The following is a 20,185-nucleotide window of genomic DNA, read 5'->3' as shown; positions in this document are numbered from 1 at the left end:
AGAAGGACATAAGAGAAATTTGGGGAGTGCTGGAAATGTTCTAAAATGTGACTGGTGATATTTGGGCAACCCTAGAAAATTAACAAAAATCACTGAATTATAGTCTTACAATGGATGAATTCTGTAGTATGGAAATTATATCTCAATAAAGCTGCTTAAAGAAGAGAAAACGCCAGTCTTTGGAGAAAAAGGATGTTTCAATTAGACTTGTAATGATCTAAATATCATGAGAAATGTCTGGCTAATTAGAAATATTTAAACACAGCAAAATAGGACATTGCTTAAATTAAATGAAAGTGATGCCAAGGCAAGCAGAAAGCACTCTACTTTAGCAAGTTGTTGTTTATATCAGTTTTTTACATTTCTTGTTGTTGTTGTTAATTTATATAGAACACTGCTCTCCTCCTCGCCAGAAGCAGATTTGGGCTTTATTAATTTGTTATCCTGATAATATATCTCCCAAGAAAAAAGGTTAAACTAGCCAATACCTTGAAAATTTTTAAAAGGATGGGATAAACAAGTAATTGAAATGCAGATTATTTCCTTTTCTGAGTTTGTTCCTACAGAAAGACCCTAGCAAGATAAGAAGCAATAAATGAACTAATAGATACTGAGAATTGTGTGTGTCAGATGCTCAATCAACCCAATTTTGTCCTCCTCATCCACAGGAAGACTGTATTTCCCAGCTTCCTTTGAGTTTAAGATGGAACCACAGCTGACAAAATACGGGCAGAAGTGAAGAATGGCATTTTTAGGCAAGGCAATAAGACATACTGCATAACTATTCAAGCTCTCTCTCTCTTCCCCACGGATACAACTAGAAGTGAAGAACTCCAACGCTGTTGAACTCAACTCATAGAAGAATCTTAGATGCCTGAATTACTTCTTTGAAGAGAGCTGACCAGGAGAGCTGCTCAACTGGCATTGGACTTTGCCCAAAGGAGGAAGAAACCTTTTGTGCTGAGCCACTGAAATGTTAGGACTGTCTGTTGTAGCTAATGACCCTAACCAATTACCTTAGTTGCTTGTTATTTAATTGCTTTAACTAATATAACACACTATAGGACTCAAAATGTATTCCTTCCTTTCTTCCTTTTATCCTCTAGGCCTGTTCTTTCCCTTATGCCCATCATCCCTTGTTCTTCTCCTATTCCCCTACTTCATGACTCCAGTTAATGTGCATTTCTGAGACAGAGGAAGAAATGCGTGAGTATTAGCCGGTTCCTCATTAAGATGCTTCTTCAAGAGGTGGAATATCTGAATGGGATAAAGTAAAAATAATAGTCTGCCATTTTTTATTCAGAAGAGCTAGAATGTATCTCAAGTCTTTGGTTAAAATCTTGCATTATTACCAAGAGCAGTGCTTTGCCCACCCTCCTTGAAAAAAAAACCAACAAAACCTACAGCGATAAATGCCAGGAAAGAAATGTCAGAGTTGGCAGCCACCTTGTGGGTGATGAACTTTGCTTTCATTTTCTGAAGCTTCTGGTAGTGGAGAAGTGCATTCTGGTAGCTCTAACACTTTTGTCCATCCCTCAGAGTTATCTTCCCCAAACAACGAATTACCATTTCAATTCATTTTTAAGCTATTTCATTATCCAGGTGGCCTTTCCTCCTTTTCTGCATATAGAACACATGCCAGGAAAGAAGAGAGGACCTGCCTCCATTCAGAAACCACAGCCCGGGCCACACTCAGCCCAAACCATCACCCCAGCCCTTCAGCTTGTCAACCCCAGTTCCCCCCAACTCCATCATTAGAAAATAAAATAATTCAAATCAGAAACAGCTCATAAAACAGTAAACAAAATAAAGTCAGTTTGCTTTTCTTTTTTAAAGAACAAAATGAAACTTGAGGGAAAACTTACTGGAGTTACAGTTTATCCTGATACAGTCTAGATGGGGAAAAATAAATGAAAGATGAAATTGCATCCTTCAAGGTAACAGCTGCAGACATCCAAAAACAATCAGTCCACCCTTCCGGGGACAGACACACGCAAGAAATGTGGCCATTTTATATATATATATAGTATGTACAAGTTTAAGGGTGGGTGTATATGTACAGTATATTGTTTAATAAAGTTGGATACATATATATATACACACACACACATATATATATACACATATGTATAGAGATATATACTGGTATACATATATATCCACAATAGACACCGAGTATGCTTCTTTTTTTTTTTCTTTTGAAAATCCTATTCACTTATATAAAGTATTTCAAACCTGGACTTTGAAATATTAATTTTGTTAAACTTGGAAAATACTGCAAAAATTTCCCCACTGAATGCAGGTTATATTTTGTTTCCCTCTACAATTGATTTTTCTTCAAATTTATCTTTAAAAGTAGCATTAACACAATTTTTGTTTTTCCAAAGATATATCACCAGTCTGACATATTGTATCATTTTCAAAAATCTATCTGTGAAGTTTATCAGTGCAGTATTTAACCCTTTCTCTTTTTCTAAAACCAAACTCCCTCCACCCTCTCTCCTTAGGTCGGGCCCCAAATGCTATTGAAATTTATGTAGGCAGACTTGCCATTATCTTCAGAGGTAAGGAAAGGGTTAACACCACCTGGTCATTTCCTGTCATAAAATGGCCACTTGCAAACAGCTAACCGCACAAACACCCATCCCAGATTTTAGAGAGGTGGGGTTGGGTGTTGGGTAGAAGGAGTTCTATGGTGTTATCACGATTGATTGGGGTCTCTGCTGTGGTTTCAAAGGCCCCTAGAGCAACCCACACATGAAGCCCACCTCTGTCTTCCTGCCTGAATGCTCAGACTGAATCGAGCGCCCACAGCATTCGAGGAGAAGGCAAGATGGGCACATGGGGAGGAGGTCTTGGGCACCTTTGACATCCTACCTATTTCACTCTGTGATCCTGCGTCTTGAAGAAAGAAAATTATTTTTTATTTTTTTAATGGGAAAGAGAGGGAATAAAGGGTGGCTAATTTTCCAGTGCTCGGTCACCAGACAAAGTATTTTGTGCCAGAGGCCAACGTATCTATCCATTTATTAATATCTCTTTGGAGTCATGGACACAGCATAAAAGGTCTAGAGCAGAGTCAATGGGTGTTAGTAGGGGACTGGGCAGGATGGTCAGAGCAATGTCTCAGGTTAATTGTTACCAGGCTGCCCAGTTGAACCTAAGTTTGCTTTACAATGGTGGGAATTCCTATAATAATTTGTTTAAAGCCAGATATTTAAAGGTAGAAGTAAAACGATAAAGAAAAGGAGAAAATTACAGGAAGATACACAGTTAGAAACTATGGTCTTCTTCTAGCTAAGGTTAACCCAATAGTGTTGGAGGACTCGTAGAAGATAATGCCACCATTTGAATTACCCAAAGTAGACCATTTTAAGCAAGCAAGTGAGAAAGACACCAGTGGCAAATGACAGGGCAGAATGAAACTATGTGCATCAGATAGGAGCAGTTTATAACACCCAAGCATTCTGAGGAAGGGGGCGGGCAGCTTGTTTGTTCCCCAGAAGAATATCTCTTGAGAAAAATCTGGGTTTGGTTTCGTGCGGTTAGGTTTGTCATGTGTCGTCAACCGCAACAGAAAAGTGGGAGCAAACAGCCCTGGAGCAACTGGTACGATCACCAGACAGAGGAGGCCATGCCCCTGGTGAGGACTGGGGAAGGGGAGGGCAGGGAGGGAGGAAGAAGTGCGGCCTCAGCTGCTGGTTTGCCTACCATCACCTGAGGCCGGAGAAATGCCCCTCCCTGATGGATTCAAGAAAGAGGGGAAGCAGGTGTATGGGTGGGCTTCGGGGAGAGGGAAAGGGAAAGAGTGACCCTAAAACAACAAACCCAGGAACTTTAAACAAGAAGTAGATTTCTGCTTTGGTTTCTGTGCTGCTGAAGATTTATTCTTAGTCAAGGACCTGGTCTAGGCAGAGGTGTTGGGTTGGGCTCATCTTTCTGGGTGCGCCCAAGTGGTTCCATGAACTGAATGGTGTCTTTAAACCGAGTCCTCCAAGTGAGGACGTGGATCTTTCAAGATACCAGACAACTGGGTGTGTTAAGAAGTGAAAAATTATTCTGTCACTTTACTTGAAGAATAAGTTTGAGGAGAAAAATCTATCCCAGTCCCTTGTTCATAGGGTCTGAGAGAGTGGTCTTGATAGTGAGGATGTATTTTTTAATGAAAAATGAATCAGAAGAACTGTCCTCGGAAGGCAGTTTCCTTTACATCTCTAGTAGCAGCCAAAGTTCTTTCTCTGCCTGAGCCTTGGCATGGTATTTGAGGGCTGTGTGTGTGTGTGTGTGTGTGTGTGTGTTCATTCTGTTTTAGTTTTTTTGTTTCATTTTAGTAAATAAGGAGAAATTATTATTTTCCATATTGGTGAGTTTTGGGTTGAACATGGAAGAGGTGAATGTTTCTAGGAGTTGCCTGTCTTCAGTGATGCATACTGTAAACAGTAGTCATCAAGTCCATGCTTGCAGAGAGAGGACATCTGGAGAATCTGAATGCAATTAACCAAGCTGCACGACACTGCCTCCAAGCCTCCATCACTTAAGAAAGGCTGCCTGCATTCTGCTGAGGATTCTAAAGGCCCACAAATGAGGCTGTGCCAATACTGATTGACTTTTCTGCTGTATGGCTCAATTCAAACCAAGCACCAAGGAAAAAGATGCCTTCTGCACATGTTTAAAAGGTGACCATCATGAAAGCAGTCAGAAGGCATTAAATTTGTCACACCATGGATCCACTGTGTTGATCTGTGGAGGGAACAGATGACAATCACGTAGTTTAGAAACATGGGTAGTTCCGCCTCTGCAACCTACTTTGTTTGTTTCATGTCTATCAAGCAATCATAAAAACACTCTGCTGATGTATCTCACAAAGTCACTGTGAGATTGAAATAATGTTTTTAAAATATTTTAAAATACTATAATATTAAAAATTATTATTATATCTTTTAATACTAAGAGATGAAAATATGACTGGCCAATGGCCAACCTCACAGCTTTTAAAAACGTGCTGTGTATAGCTGGACACTGTTCATGCCTGCTGTTGCCACAGCTGACTATCTTCAGAAAGCAAGGCCCTTGGAAAAGCCTAGTCTCCTTGACATTAGGGGACACGTTACATCAGAAAAATACAGACATTTATATCATGAGCGTATATGTGTGAACACTTTGAAATAAAATGGAATATCATTAGTGCCTGTGCTAGAAAAGAGACACAACTTAAGTGGAGGGAGGAATCATTTGAAATCAGTTTCGGGGATTGTGAACACTCTGCTTGGAGATGTTTTCTACTATAATCAAAAAAGGGTAATATGAATTCATGACAAGGAGAAAGAAAGCATTTATGAAGGGGTATATTCTGGGGAGGGGGCAGGAAGGGAACCTTCAAACAAAGCATGAGTATGAAGATTTGCATACACACGTACAAAGAATTTAAGTTCAGTTTTCTATGTTAGGTTTGAAAGAAAGTAAATTCAAACCAGTAATTGTGGTGAACTATACCCTTCAGAGAAAAAAGAGATCACCATTGTTGCTAGAGAAGAACAGTGTTCTCTAGGAGGGGCTCACTCTCTTTTGCCTAAGATGCCTCAACTTTGGAGGAGTTACACTGATTGTGTGCAGAAAGGAGCCAGGAGGCAGTGTCTTTTAAAAAAGCATATCTCTCCAGATTTTCGTGAGAGTTTAAAATTGAAAAATAATGCTTCTAGGAATACACCTGGGACCTATAACTCTGTGTGTGTGTGTGTGTGTGTGTGTGTGTGTGTGTGAGAGAGAGAGAGAGAGAGAGAGAGACAGAGAGAGAGACAGAGAGACAGAGAGACAGAGAGAGAACTTGTTAGTCTCTTTCTTCATCCCCTTTTATCTTCCTCCACTCGCATTTTTCCTTATAAGATGTGAGACCTGTCACAGTTGGCTTTTAATCTTACAAAACAACATCTAAAAAGGAAAAGAAAAAAAGTTGTCTGTTTAAAGGCAATGTGCATTTCCCCAGGACCCTGCAGGGCTAAGCATTCGTATATCTTTGGCTCTCTCTTACCTTGAAATAGATGGTTAAAAACTGACCCTATCATCTTTTCTGTGAGCTAGTTAGGAGGTCACATTTGTTTTCATTTTGGTTTTTGGAGGGGTTATTTTTTGTTTTTATTTCCTTTGTTGTTTTTCAGAGACATCGACAGTTGGCTACCAGTGGTTGGTTTCAGGTATGTGCTCTGGTTGGTTGGTTTCAGGCAGGGAGGATGGTGTAGGGAGGGGAAGGTGAGGGGAACAGGGGAATGCCAGCCCCTGAAGGCTGCTCAGTACACTCTGTTCTCAAGGCTGTTTGCTATGCGGGCCGCAGGCTTTGGGCCTTTGAAGGGTTGAATACCATCTTTTGATTTACCATGGCTGATGGTGGGGAGGATTGGAAACTCAAGAACACCCACAAAGATCCAGCAAAAGAGAAAAACAAAACCCAAAATAACCAAACACTCACGTACACAAACCAAAGAAAAACCAAGAGACACACTGACAACAGAAATCAAATGTGGTTGGGAAAGAAAAAGGGCACAGTGTTGTAAAAGCTGCAAATTGAAAAAAAAAAAGAGGCACAACTAAACAAGCCACTGCTCAAAACAGTCTTCTGTGTCCTAGAGATTTTTAGGATTGTAAAATAGGCATTTTTCAAGTGTGACTAGTTGACCTGACAGCAGATAAGACTGGTGTGGATTTCCCACGTTCCCACCAGGCCATCCAGGGTTGTGTTTCATCCTGCGTCTGGTACATTTGCCCATCAGGTCTTCTCCACACCTCTGACAAGCCATTCCACTGACACCTTTATGAAGGAGTTGTGTATTCTGCATCGCCAAACAAACCATAGGCTTAGAAAGTTAGAACTCAGCTGTATCACTAATCCTGTCAACACAGGGCATTGACTTTCTACTGAGGAGAATCAGCAGAAATAGAGATTGCTTTTCTTCCTTCCAAAAACCAAGAGGTTCCCATTCTCCATAGAAGATTGATTAGCATTCAGTCAAGAAAGTCAGCAGCCGGAGAGAATGCAAGGCCATAAAAGAGGAATTTCCAAAGTATCATTCTAGGTAATTACAGTAGAAGAACAGGTCCTCTCCCAATAAAGCCACAAATTGGAAATTGTCATAATTTTTCAATGCTAAGGAGGAATGCATATGCGTTATATGAGAATAGAGTAACTGTTAACAGTGTGATTTAATAATCTTTATAAAAAGGGCTGCTGAATGAGGGTAGGAATGTCGGGAAGGAAGAAGGGGATACATCAGGAGCCACACCATCCTTCCATGTGTCAGAGACTCTAAATTTATAGAATTTTTCCCCAATGGGACAACAGAAACAATGTGACTTGTGCTCTCCACTAGGAGAAAGTATAAGGAGATATCTATGTCATCAAGGCCACCAGAATTTCTCATTTGAATAGTCCTTGTGGAGCTACACACAATGCGTTTCTCATCCAACTCACATGGCTTTGTTCTCTCCAACACCACCCTCCCATTTTGCTTCCATCTCCTACCCTATCCCTGTCCTCTGCTGACTGTTTTGAGTGGTGACCGAGGAGTCAGACTTAATGGGAATGTGATTGATCAAAAGATGGACCAAAGTAGCGTGTTTTACACAAAAGCTAAACGATTCCAAAAACCAAGAAAGGAAACTTAGAAAACAAATCTTCTAGTAAAGAAACCACCACTGTCAGAAACCAGAAATTGACATCAAAACCTCATGCAGAAACAAGGAGAAGGTGTTTGTTGCTGTTGGGTTTTATCCTCGGTCTATTAAACAGGAAGTGAGCAGCTAACTTTCAAGAAACAAACAAAGAATTCAGTCAAACCAATGAAAATCAGAAAAGAAAGGGAAGACAAGCCCAAACAGAGTGGCAGAGGTACTTCATACGATACCTAAGTTAACCATGAGCTTGACGCGGCCCCCATCCAGCTCCAGACGCAGGGTGTCAGCGGAGTCCCTGGAGGTCGTAGCCACCAGCAGCCCATAAGCTCGCTGGGACATGAAGCGGAAGGACACGTCCTCTGCCTCGGTGTGCATGACCATGGGCATGACGACCTTCATGTACATGCTGCCGTCGTAGCTCAAGATGGACGCCTCTGCAGAGGAGAAAGGAGGAGATGGTCAGGACGCAGGACGTCAGAGCGTGACTTGGAAACCAGAGGGCGCCCAGTCTGTAGACAGGTGGCTTGGGCTGGCTAGACCTCCACTGCCACTTTTAAGCTATACGCAGGCCTCTTAAATGCTGAGGTTCTAGTTCCTCATTTGCAAAAGGCATCTGACGGCGCTGGTCCCTGCCCTGCCACGCTCACCAACGTGTCAACGGTACCACATGAAATGATGGATGTGAAGGCTTTCTGCAAAAGTGGAGATGCCCTCACCGATGGTATTCATTGTAATTCTGTATGCTGTAGAGACAATAAAGCAAAACAAGACACTAAACAAAACTAGAGTCCTGGAAGTATTTCACGAAGAACAGGAGGGAAGCAGCAGTTTACAGCACCTCATCAAATAAATACATATTTGCCAGAGAGCTGCTAGCAGGAGGAAGGAGCAGCAGCACAGCCAGGCCCCACAGCAGCTCTCGTGGCCAGGCCTTGCAGGAGTTTGCTTGGTCCGTTCAGAGAAGATTGACAGAGCCAGGGCCAGAGCAACCACCACAAAAGCTAAGGACACTTTTGAGAACCAGACATTTTACTTTTATTCAAATAGCACTTCTATAAGAAAGGAAGAAGCTCACTTTTTTTCGATACCTTCTCTAGTCCAAACACTTTGGTCACGAGCTCTCCACCCCCTCCAATATGTTATCTCACCTAATACCACAATGTGGGTCTAGTATTCCTACTTTCAAACAGAAATCCAAGGCTCTTGGGGGTGGGGGATGTTATCACCCCAAAGTCACACAGTCTAGATTCTAACCCAGTATATCCAATACCAAGTCCAGGGCTTGTTATATAGCACTGTATCGCTCAAAATATGAATGTGTTTAATCATCTATCTAGCAAATATTTTCAGAGAACACAGGAAGCGAATATCACTCACATTCCTACGAATTCAACTGTCACTAAGCTTAGTAGCTGGCACTGAATAGGTCCTTATTAAATACTTGCTGTTGCCAAATATTTGCTGCCTTCCTATATGCACTATGGAGGATACAAAGGTGAAGCAGACAACGTCCCTGTCCTGAGGGGAGACTCAGCACACGCAAATAACTGTACTAGTATATAAACATGGCTAAATGACCCAGAAAAGATATATTGACAAAGCTAGGAGCATTCAGAAGAGAGAGGCTATAGCATGCAGGTGAGTAGAGTTGATGGGGTAGAGTCTGAAGCTGGTCTTGGTTGATGGGTGGGGTTTTTAATGAAAGAAGTGATGGCATCAGATTTCACAGGTAGATAAAACAGTATCACTATACACAAAAAGGAAAGAAAGAGGGGTATGCTCAGATAATAACAAACTTCAGTTTAACAGAAGCAACAAGCAAAGTTTGAGAATAGTTATACAAAGGTGCTTTGAAATTAGAATAAAATCAATGGACTTTGGTAGATACTGGGAACTAAATGAATAGTTTTAGATTATAAGGTACCACAATATGCTCATTTGTGATACTGTATACCAGGCAATCTTCTAGGTGTTGAGGACATAACAGTGAACAAAAGAGACAAACGTCTTCTGCCCTCATGTATAAAAGGCACAGGAATAGGGAGAGACCAGGCGGAACACACCGAAGGTTCTCAAAATAGTCTATGTCATCATCATCCCCCCCAACCTTATTTATACAATGCACAAAGGGACCATGAAAAACAATATAAATACACCTGTCATTCCTAGGACTCAATCACTACCTGGGTAAAATCCATGACACGCTAATAGTTGTATATTATAATTTACAAATTCTAAGAGGATCACAAATATGTGACAGTTACAGACACCATCAAAATGAAAAACATATTTTGAAGATCTGTTCTTAGATGAGAAGCAAAATCTAAATGTAACACATGCTCCAGGTGTGAAAGAAACTTTTATCTCATGAAAGAGCAGAATCAAAATATCAATAATGATAGCTAAAATTTACTGAACACTATTTGCCTGCTGCTTTCTGGGATTTTACATGCATTAAGATGGCATTTAATCCTCACAAGTACATCTTGAAGAAGACAATGTTATTACCAGGCCATAGGTCTAACAAATGGCAGAGTTAGAAATTAAACACAGGCAGTCTGACGCTCACCGCTGTGTATATAACGATTCCGTCAAATTGTGAGAGTGTTATACCAGAGCACACCTGTGCTTCTTAGCACCCAAAGTACATCTATAATGCTTCATGGCTGCCTGTGGTGTTCGTGTGTGTGTGTGTGTGTACATGCATGTACATGTGTGCACATATATACATACATGCCATTATTTAAAACTGTATTTTATGAACCTATAGAATTCTATAAAGAGATATGTACTTATAAATAACGTAGTTATATATTACTATGCCCACAATGCCATATATTTGTGTAATTATGAACTCCATTAATTATTACTATGTACCTTCTACTATAGATACCCACACACAGATACACTCCTTTTTAAAAGATGTTAGGGTAGTCAGTGAGCCATGAAATGGTTGTTCTGATGCATTCAACTTAAATAATTCAAAAACTAATAGCCACTTTTATCCCTCTTGATATGTGTAGGGCCCAAATATATGCATAAGTGAATGCATCTTTATGTCAATATTGGTAGTGTCAGAGAACAAATATCAGGTGGGTATGTAGTTAAACACATAATAGTACAAAATAAAGTATGTATCTCAATGTACACCTTTGTGTGTATCTTGGTGAGTGTGTCCTACTACTAACATAATATTTTTAAGGAGAGGGTGATGAAGGAGAAAATTTAACACAGGAATCAGCTGAGACAAAATTTGTTTCAGAATTCATATTAATTTGCTTGAAAGATTTCAAACACAAGGGGTACCATGAATGGAATACTAATTTGAAGTAAAGTGAGTCTAAATAAGGAAAGTTACTTTATCTAACATCTATCAGATCATTCCACTGTATATATGTACCACATCTTCTTTATCCATTCCTCTGCTGATGGACATTTAGGTTGCTTCCATGTCTTGGTTATTGTAAGTAATGCTGCTATGAACATTGCGGTACATGTATCTTTTTGAATTATGGTTTTCTCTGCATATATGCCCAGATTGGGATTTGTGAGATTGCTGGGTCATTTGGCTATACAGTAGAAACTAACACAACATTGTAAAGCAACTGTACTCCAATAAAAATTAATAAAAAGAAACAATATTTAACAATTAAAAATATAAAAATAAAATCTATCGGATTATTGAGTATTGAAAGACAACATCATGAAAAGCTGACATAATAGTACTTATACAGTTCTCCTATTTTGTTTCTCTTTTCCTCCTCTATTACTTCCTTTTGTCTTAAGTGAATATTTCCTAGCATATTATTTTAATTCCTTCAACGATTCTTAACTACATAATTAAGTAACTAAAAGCCACTTTCTTAGTGGTCGATCTAGGACTTACAACATGCAACTTAATTTATCAGAATCTACTTCATATTTATACTAACTTAATTCCAGTAAGATACAGAAACTTTACTCTTACACACCTCTCTTCTGGTCCTCCTTTTTGTGTTATTACTGTTACTCATATAATGTCTATATATTTATGTTTCAAACTCAGAAATAAATTGTTATAATTATTGCTTTATAAAAACGTTTGTCTTTTTATGAAGTGAAGAAAGGAGAGCTTAGATATATTTATATAGTTTTTTTTAAATTAAGCTTATTATTTACCATGTCTGTCTCTTCATTTCTTTTTGTGGATTCAAGGTACCATCTGGTGTCATTCCCTTTCTCCAATATAGCTTCATTCATTTTTGTTTTATTGTCAAATATATTACAATTCTATATGTTACGGGCCCAACAATACATTTTATACATTGTTTTATGCAATTGCTTTTTAAATCTTAAAAGAAGAAAGAGAAGAAATGTGTAATTATACTCTTTTATCATTACCTACATAATCACCTTTATTGGAACTGTTTTTTCATGTAGATTCAAATTACTGTCTGCTGTCATTTCCTTTCAATTTAAAGAACTTCTTTTAGTAGTTCTTATAAGGCAGGTATACTGGCAATGAATTCTGTTTCTGTTTACACAGTACATCTTTATTTCACTTACACTTTTGAAAGACAGTTTTGTTGGCTATAGGATTCTTGGTTGATGTCATATTCTTTCAGAATTTTTTTTTAAATTTTTTATTTTTTTACAATAAACTGCATATATTTAGAGTGTACAATTTGGTATCCCAATCTCCCAATTCATTCCCCCCCCCCAACCTTCCCCACTTTCCCCACTTGGTGTCTACATGTTTGTTCTCTACATCTGTGTCTCTATTTCTGCCTTGCAAACAGGTTGATTTGTACCATTTTTATATAGTCCACATATATGTGTTAATATACAATATTTGTTTTTCTCTTTCTGACTCACTTCACTCTGTATGACAGTCTCTAGCTCCATCCATGTCTCTACAAATGTCCCAGTTTCATTGCTTTTCACAACTGAGTAATATTCCATTGTATGTATGTACCACGTCTTCTTTATCCATTCATCTGTTGATGGACATTGAGGCTGTTTCCATGTCCTGGCTATTGTAAATAGTGCTGCAATGGACATTGGAGTGCATGTGTCTTTTTGAATTATGGTGTTCTCTGGGTATATGCCCAGTAGTGGGATTGATGGGTCATATGGTAGTTCTATTTTTAGTTTTGCAAGGAACCTCCATATTGTTTTCCATAGTGGCTGTATCAATTTACATCCCCACTAGCAATGCAAGAGCGTTCCCTTTTCTCCACACCCTCTCCAGCATTTACTGTTTGTAGATTTTCTGATGATGCCCATTCTAACCTGTGGGAGGTGACACCTCACTGTCGTTTTGATTTGCATTTCTCTAATAATTAGTGATGTTGAGCAGCTTTTCATGTGCCTCTTGGCCATCCATATGTCTCCTTTGGAGAAATGCCTATTTAGGTCTTCTGCCCATTTTTGGATTGGGTTGTTTGTTTTTTTGATATTGAGCTGGATAAACTGTTTATATATTTTGGAGATTAATCCTTTGTCCGTCGATATTTTCTCCCATTCTGAGGGTTGTCTTTTCGTCTTGCTTATAGTTTCCTTTGCTGTGCAGAAGCTTTGAAGTTTCATTAGGTCCCACTTATTTATTTTTGTTTTTATTTCCATTATTCTAGGGGGTGGATCAAAAAAGATCTTGCTGTTATTTACATTGAAGAGTGTCCTTCCTATGTTTTCCTCTAGCAGTTTTATAGTGTCTGGACTTACATTTAGGTCTTTTATCCATTTTGAGTTTATTTTTGTGTATGGTGTTAGGAAGTGTTCTAGTTTCATTCTTTTACATGTAGCTGTCCAGTTTTCCCAGCAGCACTTATTGAAGAGGCTGCCTTTTCTCCATTGTATATCCTTGCCTCCTTTGTCATAGATTAGCTGACCATAGTTTATCTCTGGGCTTTCTATCCTGTTCCATTGATCTATATTTCTGTTTTTGTGCCAGTACCATACTGTCTTGGTCACCGTAGCCTTGTAGTATAGCCTGAAGTCAGGAAGCCTGATTCCCCCAACTCCGTCTTTCCTTCTCAAGATTGCTTTGGCTATTCGGGGTCTTTTGCATTTCCATACAAATCATAAAATTTCTTGTTCTAGTTCTGTGAAAAATGCCATTGGTAATTTGATCGGGATTGCATTGAACCTGTAAATTGCTTTCGGTAATATAGTCATTTTCACAATGTTGATTCTTCCAATCCAAGAACATGGTATGTCCCTCCATCTGTTTGTGTCTTCTTTGATGTCTTTCATTAGTGTCTTATAGTTTTCTGAGTACAGGTCTTTTACCTCCTTGGTTAGGATTATTCCTAGGTATTTTATTCTTTTTGTTGCAATGGTGAATGGGGTTGTTTCCTTAATTTCTCTTTCTGATCTTTCATTGTTGGTGTATAGAAATGCAAGAGATTTCTGTGTGTTAGTTTTGTATTCTGCAATGTTACCAAATTCACTGATTAGCTCGAGTAGTTTTCTGGTGGCATCTTTAGGATTTTCTATGTATAGTATCATGTCACCTGCAAACAGTGACACTTTGACTTCTTCTTTTCCAATTTGGATTCCTTTTATTTCTTTTTCTTCTCTGATTGCTGTGGCAAGGACTTCCAAAACTGTGTTGAATAGTAGTGGCAAGAGTGGACATGCTTGTCTTGTTCCTGATCTTAGAGGGAATGCTTCCAGTTTTCCACCATTGAGAATTATGTTTGTTGTGGATTTGTTATTTATGGCCTTTGTTATGTTGAGGTAGGTTCCCTCTATGCCTACCTTCTGGAGAGTTTTTATCATAAATGGGTGTTGAATGTTGTCAAAAGCTTTTTCTGCATCTATTGAGATGATCGTGTGGTTTTTATCCTTAAATTTGTTAATATGGTGTATCACATTGATTGATTTGTGTATATTGAAGAATTCTTGCATTCCAGGGATAAACCCCACTTGATCATGGTGTATGATCCTTTGAATGTGTTGTTGGATTCTGTTGGCTAGTATTTTGTTGAGGATTTTTGCATCTAAATTCATCAGTGATATTGGTCTGTAGTTTTCTTTTTTTGTAGTATCTTTGTCTGGTTTTAGTATCAGGGTGATGGTGGCTTCATAAAATGAGTTTGGGAGTGTTCCTTCCTCTGCAATGTTTTGGAAGAGTTTGAGAAGGATGGGTGTTAGCTCTTCTCTAAATGTTTGATAAAATTCACCTGTGAATCCATCTGGTCCTGGCCTTTTGTTTGTTGGGAGATTTTTAATCACAGTTTCAATTTCATAACTTGTGATTGGTCTGTTCATATTTTCTATGTCTTCCTGATTCAGTCTTGGAAGGTATACCTTTCTAAGAATCTGTCCATTTCATCCAGGTTGTCCATTTTATTGGCATATAGTTGCTTGTAGTAATCTCTTATGGTGCTTTTTATTTCTGTGGTGTCCATTGTAACTTCTCCTGTTTCATTTCCACTTTTATTGATTCGAGTCCTCTCCTTCTTTTTCTTAATGAGTCTTGCTAGAAGTTTATTGATTTTATTTATCTTCTCAAAGAATGAGCTTTTAGTTTTATTGATTTTTGCTATTGTTTTCTTTGTCTCCATTTCATTTATTTCTGCTCTGATCTTTATGATTTCTCTCCATCTACTAACTTGGGGTTTTGTTTGCTTTTCTTTCTCTAGTTTCTTTAGGTGTAAGGTTAGATTATTTATTTGGGATTTTTCTTGTTTCTTGAGGTAGGATTGTATTGCTATAAACTTCCCTCTTAGAACTGCCTTTGCTGCATCCCATAGGTTTTTGGATCATTGTGTTTTCATTGTCATTTGTCTCTAGGTAGTTTTTGATTTCCTCTTTGATTTCTTCAGTGATCAGTTGGTTATTTAGTAGCGTATTGTTTAGCCTCCATGTGTTTCTGTTTTTTACAGTTTTTTTCCTGTAATTGATTTTGAATCTCATAGCTTTGTGGTCAGAAAAGATGCTTGATATGATTTCAATTTTCTTGAATTTACCAAGGCTTGATTTATGACCCAAAGTGTGATCTATCCTGGAGAATGTTCCATGTGTACTTGGGAAGAATGTGTAATCTGCTGTTTTTGGATGTAATGTCCTATAGATATCTGTTAAATCCAGCTGATTTATTGTGTCATTTAAAGCTTGTGTTTCCTTATTATGATGATCTGTCCATTGGTGTAAGTGGGGTGTTAAAGTCCCCCACTATGATTGTGTTACTGTCGATTTCCTCTTTCATAGTTGTTAGCATTTGCCTTATGTATTGAGGTGCTCCTATATTGGGTGTATATATATTTATAATTGTTATCTCCTCTTCTTGGATGGATCCCTTGATCTTTATGTAATGTCCTTTCTTGTCTCTTGTAACATTTTTCATTTTAAAGTCTATTTTATCTGATATGACTATTGCTACTCCAGCTTTCTTTTGATTTTCATTTGCATGCAATATCTTTTTCCATCCCCTCACTTTCAGTCTGTATGTGTCCCTAGGTCTGAAGTGGGTCCCTTGTAGATGGCATATATATGGGTCTTGTTTTTGTATCCATTCAGCCAGTCTGTGTCTTTTGGTTGGGGCATTTAGTCCAGTTACATTCAAGGTAATTATCAATATGTATGTTCCTATTACCATTTTCTCAATTGTTTTGTTTTTGTAGGTCCTTTTCTTCTCTTCTGTTTCCCGCTTAGAGAAGTTCCTTTAGCATTTGTTGTAAGGCTGGTTTGGTGGTGCTGAATTCTCTTAGCTGTTGCTTGTCTGTAAAGCTTTTGATTTCTCTGTCGAATCTGAATGAGAACCTTGCTGGGTAGAGTATTTTTGCTTGTAGGTTCTTCCCTGTCATCACTTTAAATATATCCTGTCACTCCCTTCTGGCTTGCAGAGTTTCTGCTGAGAAATCAGCTGTTAACCTGATGGGAGTTCCCTTGTATGTTATTTGTTATTTTTCCCTTGTTGCTTTTAATAACTTTTCTCTGTCTTTAATTTTTGTCAGTTTGACTACTATATGTCTTGGCGTGTTTCTCCTTGGGTTTATCCTGCCTGGGACTCTCTGTGCTTCCTGCACTTGGGTAGCTATTTCCTTTCCCATGTTAGGGAAGTTTTCATCTATAATCTCTTCCAATATTTTCTCAGGTCCTTTCTCTCTCTCGTCTCCTTTTGGGACCCGTATAATGCGAATGTTGGTGCGTTTACCGTTGTCCCAGATGTCTCTTAGGCTGTCTTCGGTTCTTTTCATTCTTTTTCCTTTTTTCTTTTCTGCATCAATGATTATCACTAGTCTGTCTTCCAGGTCACTTATTTGCCCTTCTGCCTCTGTTAACCTCCTATTGGTTCCTTCCAGTGTATTTTTCATTTCAATTACTGTGTTGCATATCTCTGTTTGTTTGCTCTGTAATTCTTCTAGGTCTGTGGTAAACTTTTCTTGCAACTTTTCGATCTTTGCATCCAATCTTTTTTCAAAGTCCTGGATCATCTTCACCATCATTATTCTGAATTCTTTTTCCGGAAGAGTGCCTATCTCCTCTTCATTTAGTTGTTTTTCTGGTGTTTTATCTTGTCCCTTCATCTGGTACAAAGTCTTTTGCCTTTTCATTTCCTCTGTCTTTCTGTGGCTGTGATTTTCAGTTCCACAAGATGAAATACTGCTGATACTGCTTGATACTGCTGTCTGCCCTCTTGTGGAGGAAGCTGTCTAGAAGGATCATGGGTGCTTCCTGATGGGAGGGACTGATGGCGGGTTGGGCTGGGTGGGCAGAGCTCAGTAAAACTTTAATCCGATTTGGTGGGTGGAGCTCAGTGACACTTTAATCTGCTTGTCTGCCAATGGGTGGGGCTGTGTTCCCACTCTGCTGGTCGTTTGGCCTGAGGTGACCCAGCACTGGAGCTTACAGGCTCTTTGATGGAGCTAATGGTGGACTGTGGAAGGGCTTATGCCAATGAGCACTTCTCAGAACCCCTTTTGCCAGTGCCCCTGTCTCCTCGGTGAGCCACAGCTGCCCCCCACCTCTGCAGGGAACCCTCCAACACCAGCAGGTAGGTCTGGTTCAGTCTCCTATGGGGTCACTGCTCCTTCCCCCTGGGTCCTGGTGAGCACACTTTTTTGTGTGCCCTCCAAGAGTGGAGTCTCTGTTTCCCCCAGTCCTGTGGAGATCCTGCAATCAAATCCTGCTGGCTTTCAAAGTCTGATTCTCTGGGGATTCCTCCTCCCATTGCTGGACCCCCAGGTTAGGAAGCCTGACATTGGGCTTAGAACCCTTAGGACTTCTGCAGTATAATTGTTCTCCAGCTTGTGAGTCACCCACCCAGCATTTATGGGATTTGATTTTAACGCGATTGCGCCCCTCCTTCTGTCTCATTGCAGCTTCTCCTTTGTCTCTGGATATGGGGTGGTTTTTTTTGGTGAGTTCCAGTGTCTTTCTGTCGATGATTGGTCAGCAGTTAATTGTAATTCCGGTGCCCTTGCAAGAGGGAGTGAATGCACGTCCTCCTACTCCACCATCTTGATTCAGGTTCACCTGTTTGATTCCTTTCTGAGTAAATACTTAAACCAAATCTCCAGCAGCTCCTTGAGAAAGTTGGGCACAAAGCTTTAAAGCCTTGGTTAGTGTAAGTACAACACCTGGGCAGTTTCTATTGCCTGTATGTATTCCTGTGTATGGGTCACACATTCCTTTTTTTGTCTCTTTCACAATTTTCTGTTGAAAACTGGACATTTTAGATAACAGATTGTAGCAAGTCTGGATTCTGCTCTCCCCTCCCTGACCACCACCAGGGCTACTTCTTTCTGCTTGTTCATTTGTTTATTTCTTTAATGACTTGCCTGAACTAATTCTGTGACCTATTTTCCCAACAGTGTGAAGGCTCTGATGTCCTCGCTCAGATATTTTTCCGTTTTTTTACTTTTTAGCCTGTCTTCCTGGGTGTTGTTCCTGGATCAGTATAAGCCACTTACTGCTCAACTATTATACTTAAGTCCCCTTAGTTAATTTTTACCCATTATCTGTTGGATTTGTGTGACTGAGAGTCTGTTTTCACAGTTCAGGAAGTTTGAGATTTTGCCTCACATTCAGCCAGGGACTGGTACTTGGAAGTTGCCTCTCCTGTCACACCTGAGTAGATGCAGTCTTGGAAGTATTCACAGTCCTCTAGCCCACCCCACCAAGGACAAATGTAATTTTAGCTTCAAGCCCAGTTTCCTATCAGTATTCCCTGGCGAAAAGCAGCTTACCATTCAGTCCCTGAGAAGTTGTACTACCCCTGAGCCAGTAAGGGCTCTTCCCCCTACTGATGGATATATGTATAGTTTTGGGAATACTTCCAAATCCTCCCCATCTCCTCCTCTAATTCACTCTGAGAGAGTGTATCCCAGCAAATGTGCACAACCATCTAGACCCCCATGGCTTTCTCTATCCCTGATTCTCTTTGTTAAACTTCTGGCTGGTCTGCCATTTCATTCATTACTACTAGTATCATAGATCTGCATGTCCCTTCAGAATTGCTAGTGACCAAGATCACCATTATTTTCAAAAGTTCTTTAACCGCGAACTTCTCTAAGCCTTGTTCTAAATAGTCACCGCAGGCAGAGTTCTAGAGCTCTTCATCCTAATAGCTTGCATCTACCCCAGAGCAGAATCTCTGTGCCACTGCAACCCAGCTGTGTAAAGAAACAGTGACCCACTTCTCACTGAGTGACATTCCCATTCTATGAGTGGGCATGGGAGGAAGATGATAGGTCCTGGTCTTCTCAGCTTGGCCCTCCTGAACACAAAACATATGAGTAAGCTGGGGCAGGGACAGTTGGAGTCCCTATATTCTTGACATGCCAAACCTGGGATAGAGCTTGCCCTATGAATGCCGACTAGAGAAGTGAGCCCTTTTCTTGGCTGTGCCTATGAGGAATATTGCTTCTGTAACATGGAACTGGGGAGAGTTGAGAGGCACCAGTAGCCTGACCATTTGAGGTGAAACTGTAGTCCTAGGTAACTGGCCAGAGATGGAGACCCTGTCTTCTTGGCCACAACCACCTGAAATGAAGCTTCCAGAATAAGAAGCAGGGGTGGGGTAGGACAAGAGAGCAGGTTGCGATTTAAATGCCACAGCTTTCACTTTTCTTAGTGAGATTTAGATCTCTTAAATAAATGTTTCTTCATTTGTTGTATGTCCTTAGGATAATTTTCAGAGATTTTAAATGTGTGTGTTTCAATAATTTTCACTGGTTAAATGGTTGTTTCACTGGGGAGGTCTGCTAAGCCATTCTAGAGTTCCCTATTTTGATTATTACAAATGCCTTATATATCTTTCTCCACAAAATTTTTCCTAGCCCCAAGTGATATATATTTGTATTTGTCACAGAAGGCCTATTTCTGTTTCTAGAGGGGTATATATAATTAATAATATTTAATCATTGTGACATTTAAAAACATTTTAGCGCTTATTTTTTTCTTATTGTCTGACTGTTTACCTATTGCCTGATTGTTCCTCAACCTCAGTGATCAATGGCTTCTCTCTACATTCCCATCTTCTGGCCAGTGAGGGAAAAAGCTACACCCCCACTGGCCTCAGAGGCTCTTT

General features: G+C 39.6%; 1 protein-coding gene across 6 annotated transcripts in view; it reads right to left on the bottom strand.

Annotated features, from left to right (window-relative positions):
* NRXN3 (neurexin 3) overlaps positions 1 to 20,185 on the bottom strand; it is a 1,504,067-nt gene that overhangs the window by 950,900 nt on the left and 532,982 nt on the right. For all 6 annotated transcript variants that reach the window (XM_057731261.1, XM_057731262.1, XM_057731259.1 and 3 more), the window contains 2 exons: positions 7,896 to 8,099; positions 1,866 to 1,892 (listed from right to left, as the gene is read on the bottom strand). In XM_057731261.1, coding sequence (XP_057587244.1) covers positions 1,866 to 1,892; positions 7,896 to 8,099 — 231 coding nt within the window. The remainder of the gene's footprint in view (positions 1 to 1,865; positions 1,893 to 7,895; positions 8,100 to 20,185) is intronic.

The sequence above is a fragment of the Hippopotamus amphibius genome, chromosome 4 (assembly GCF_030028045.1).
Source record: "Hippopotamus amphibius kiboko isolate mHipAmp2 chromosome 4, mHipAmp2.hap2, whole genome shotgun sequence".
NCBI lineage: Eukaryota > Metazoa > Chordata > Mammalia > Artiodactyla > Hippopotamidae > Hippopotamus > Hippopotamus amphibius.
Note: the sequence above shows the minus strand (reverse complement) of the source record. Positions and strands in the feature narration are given on the sequence as shown.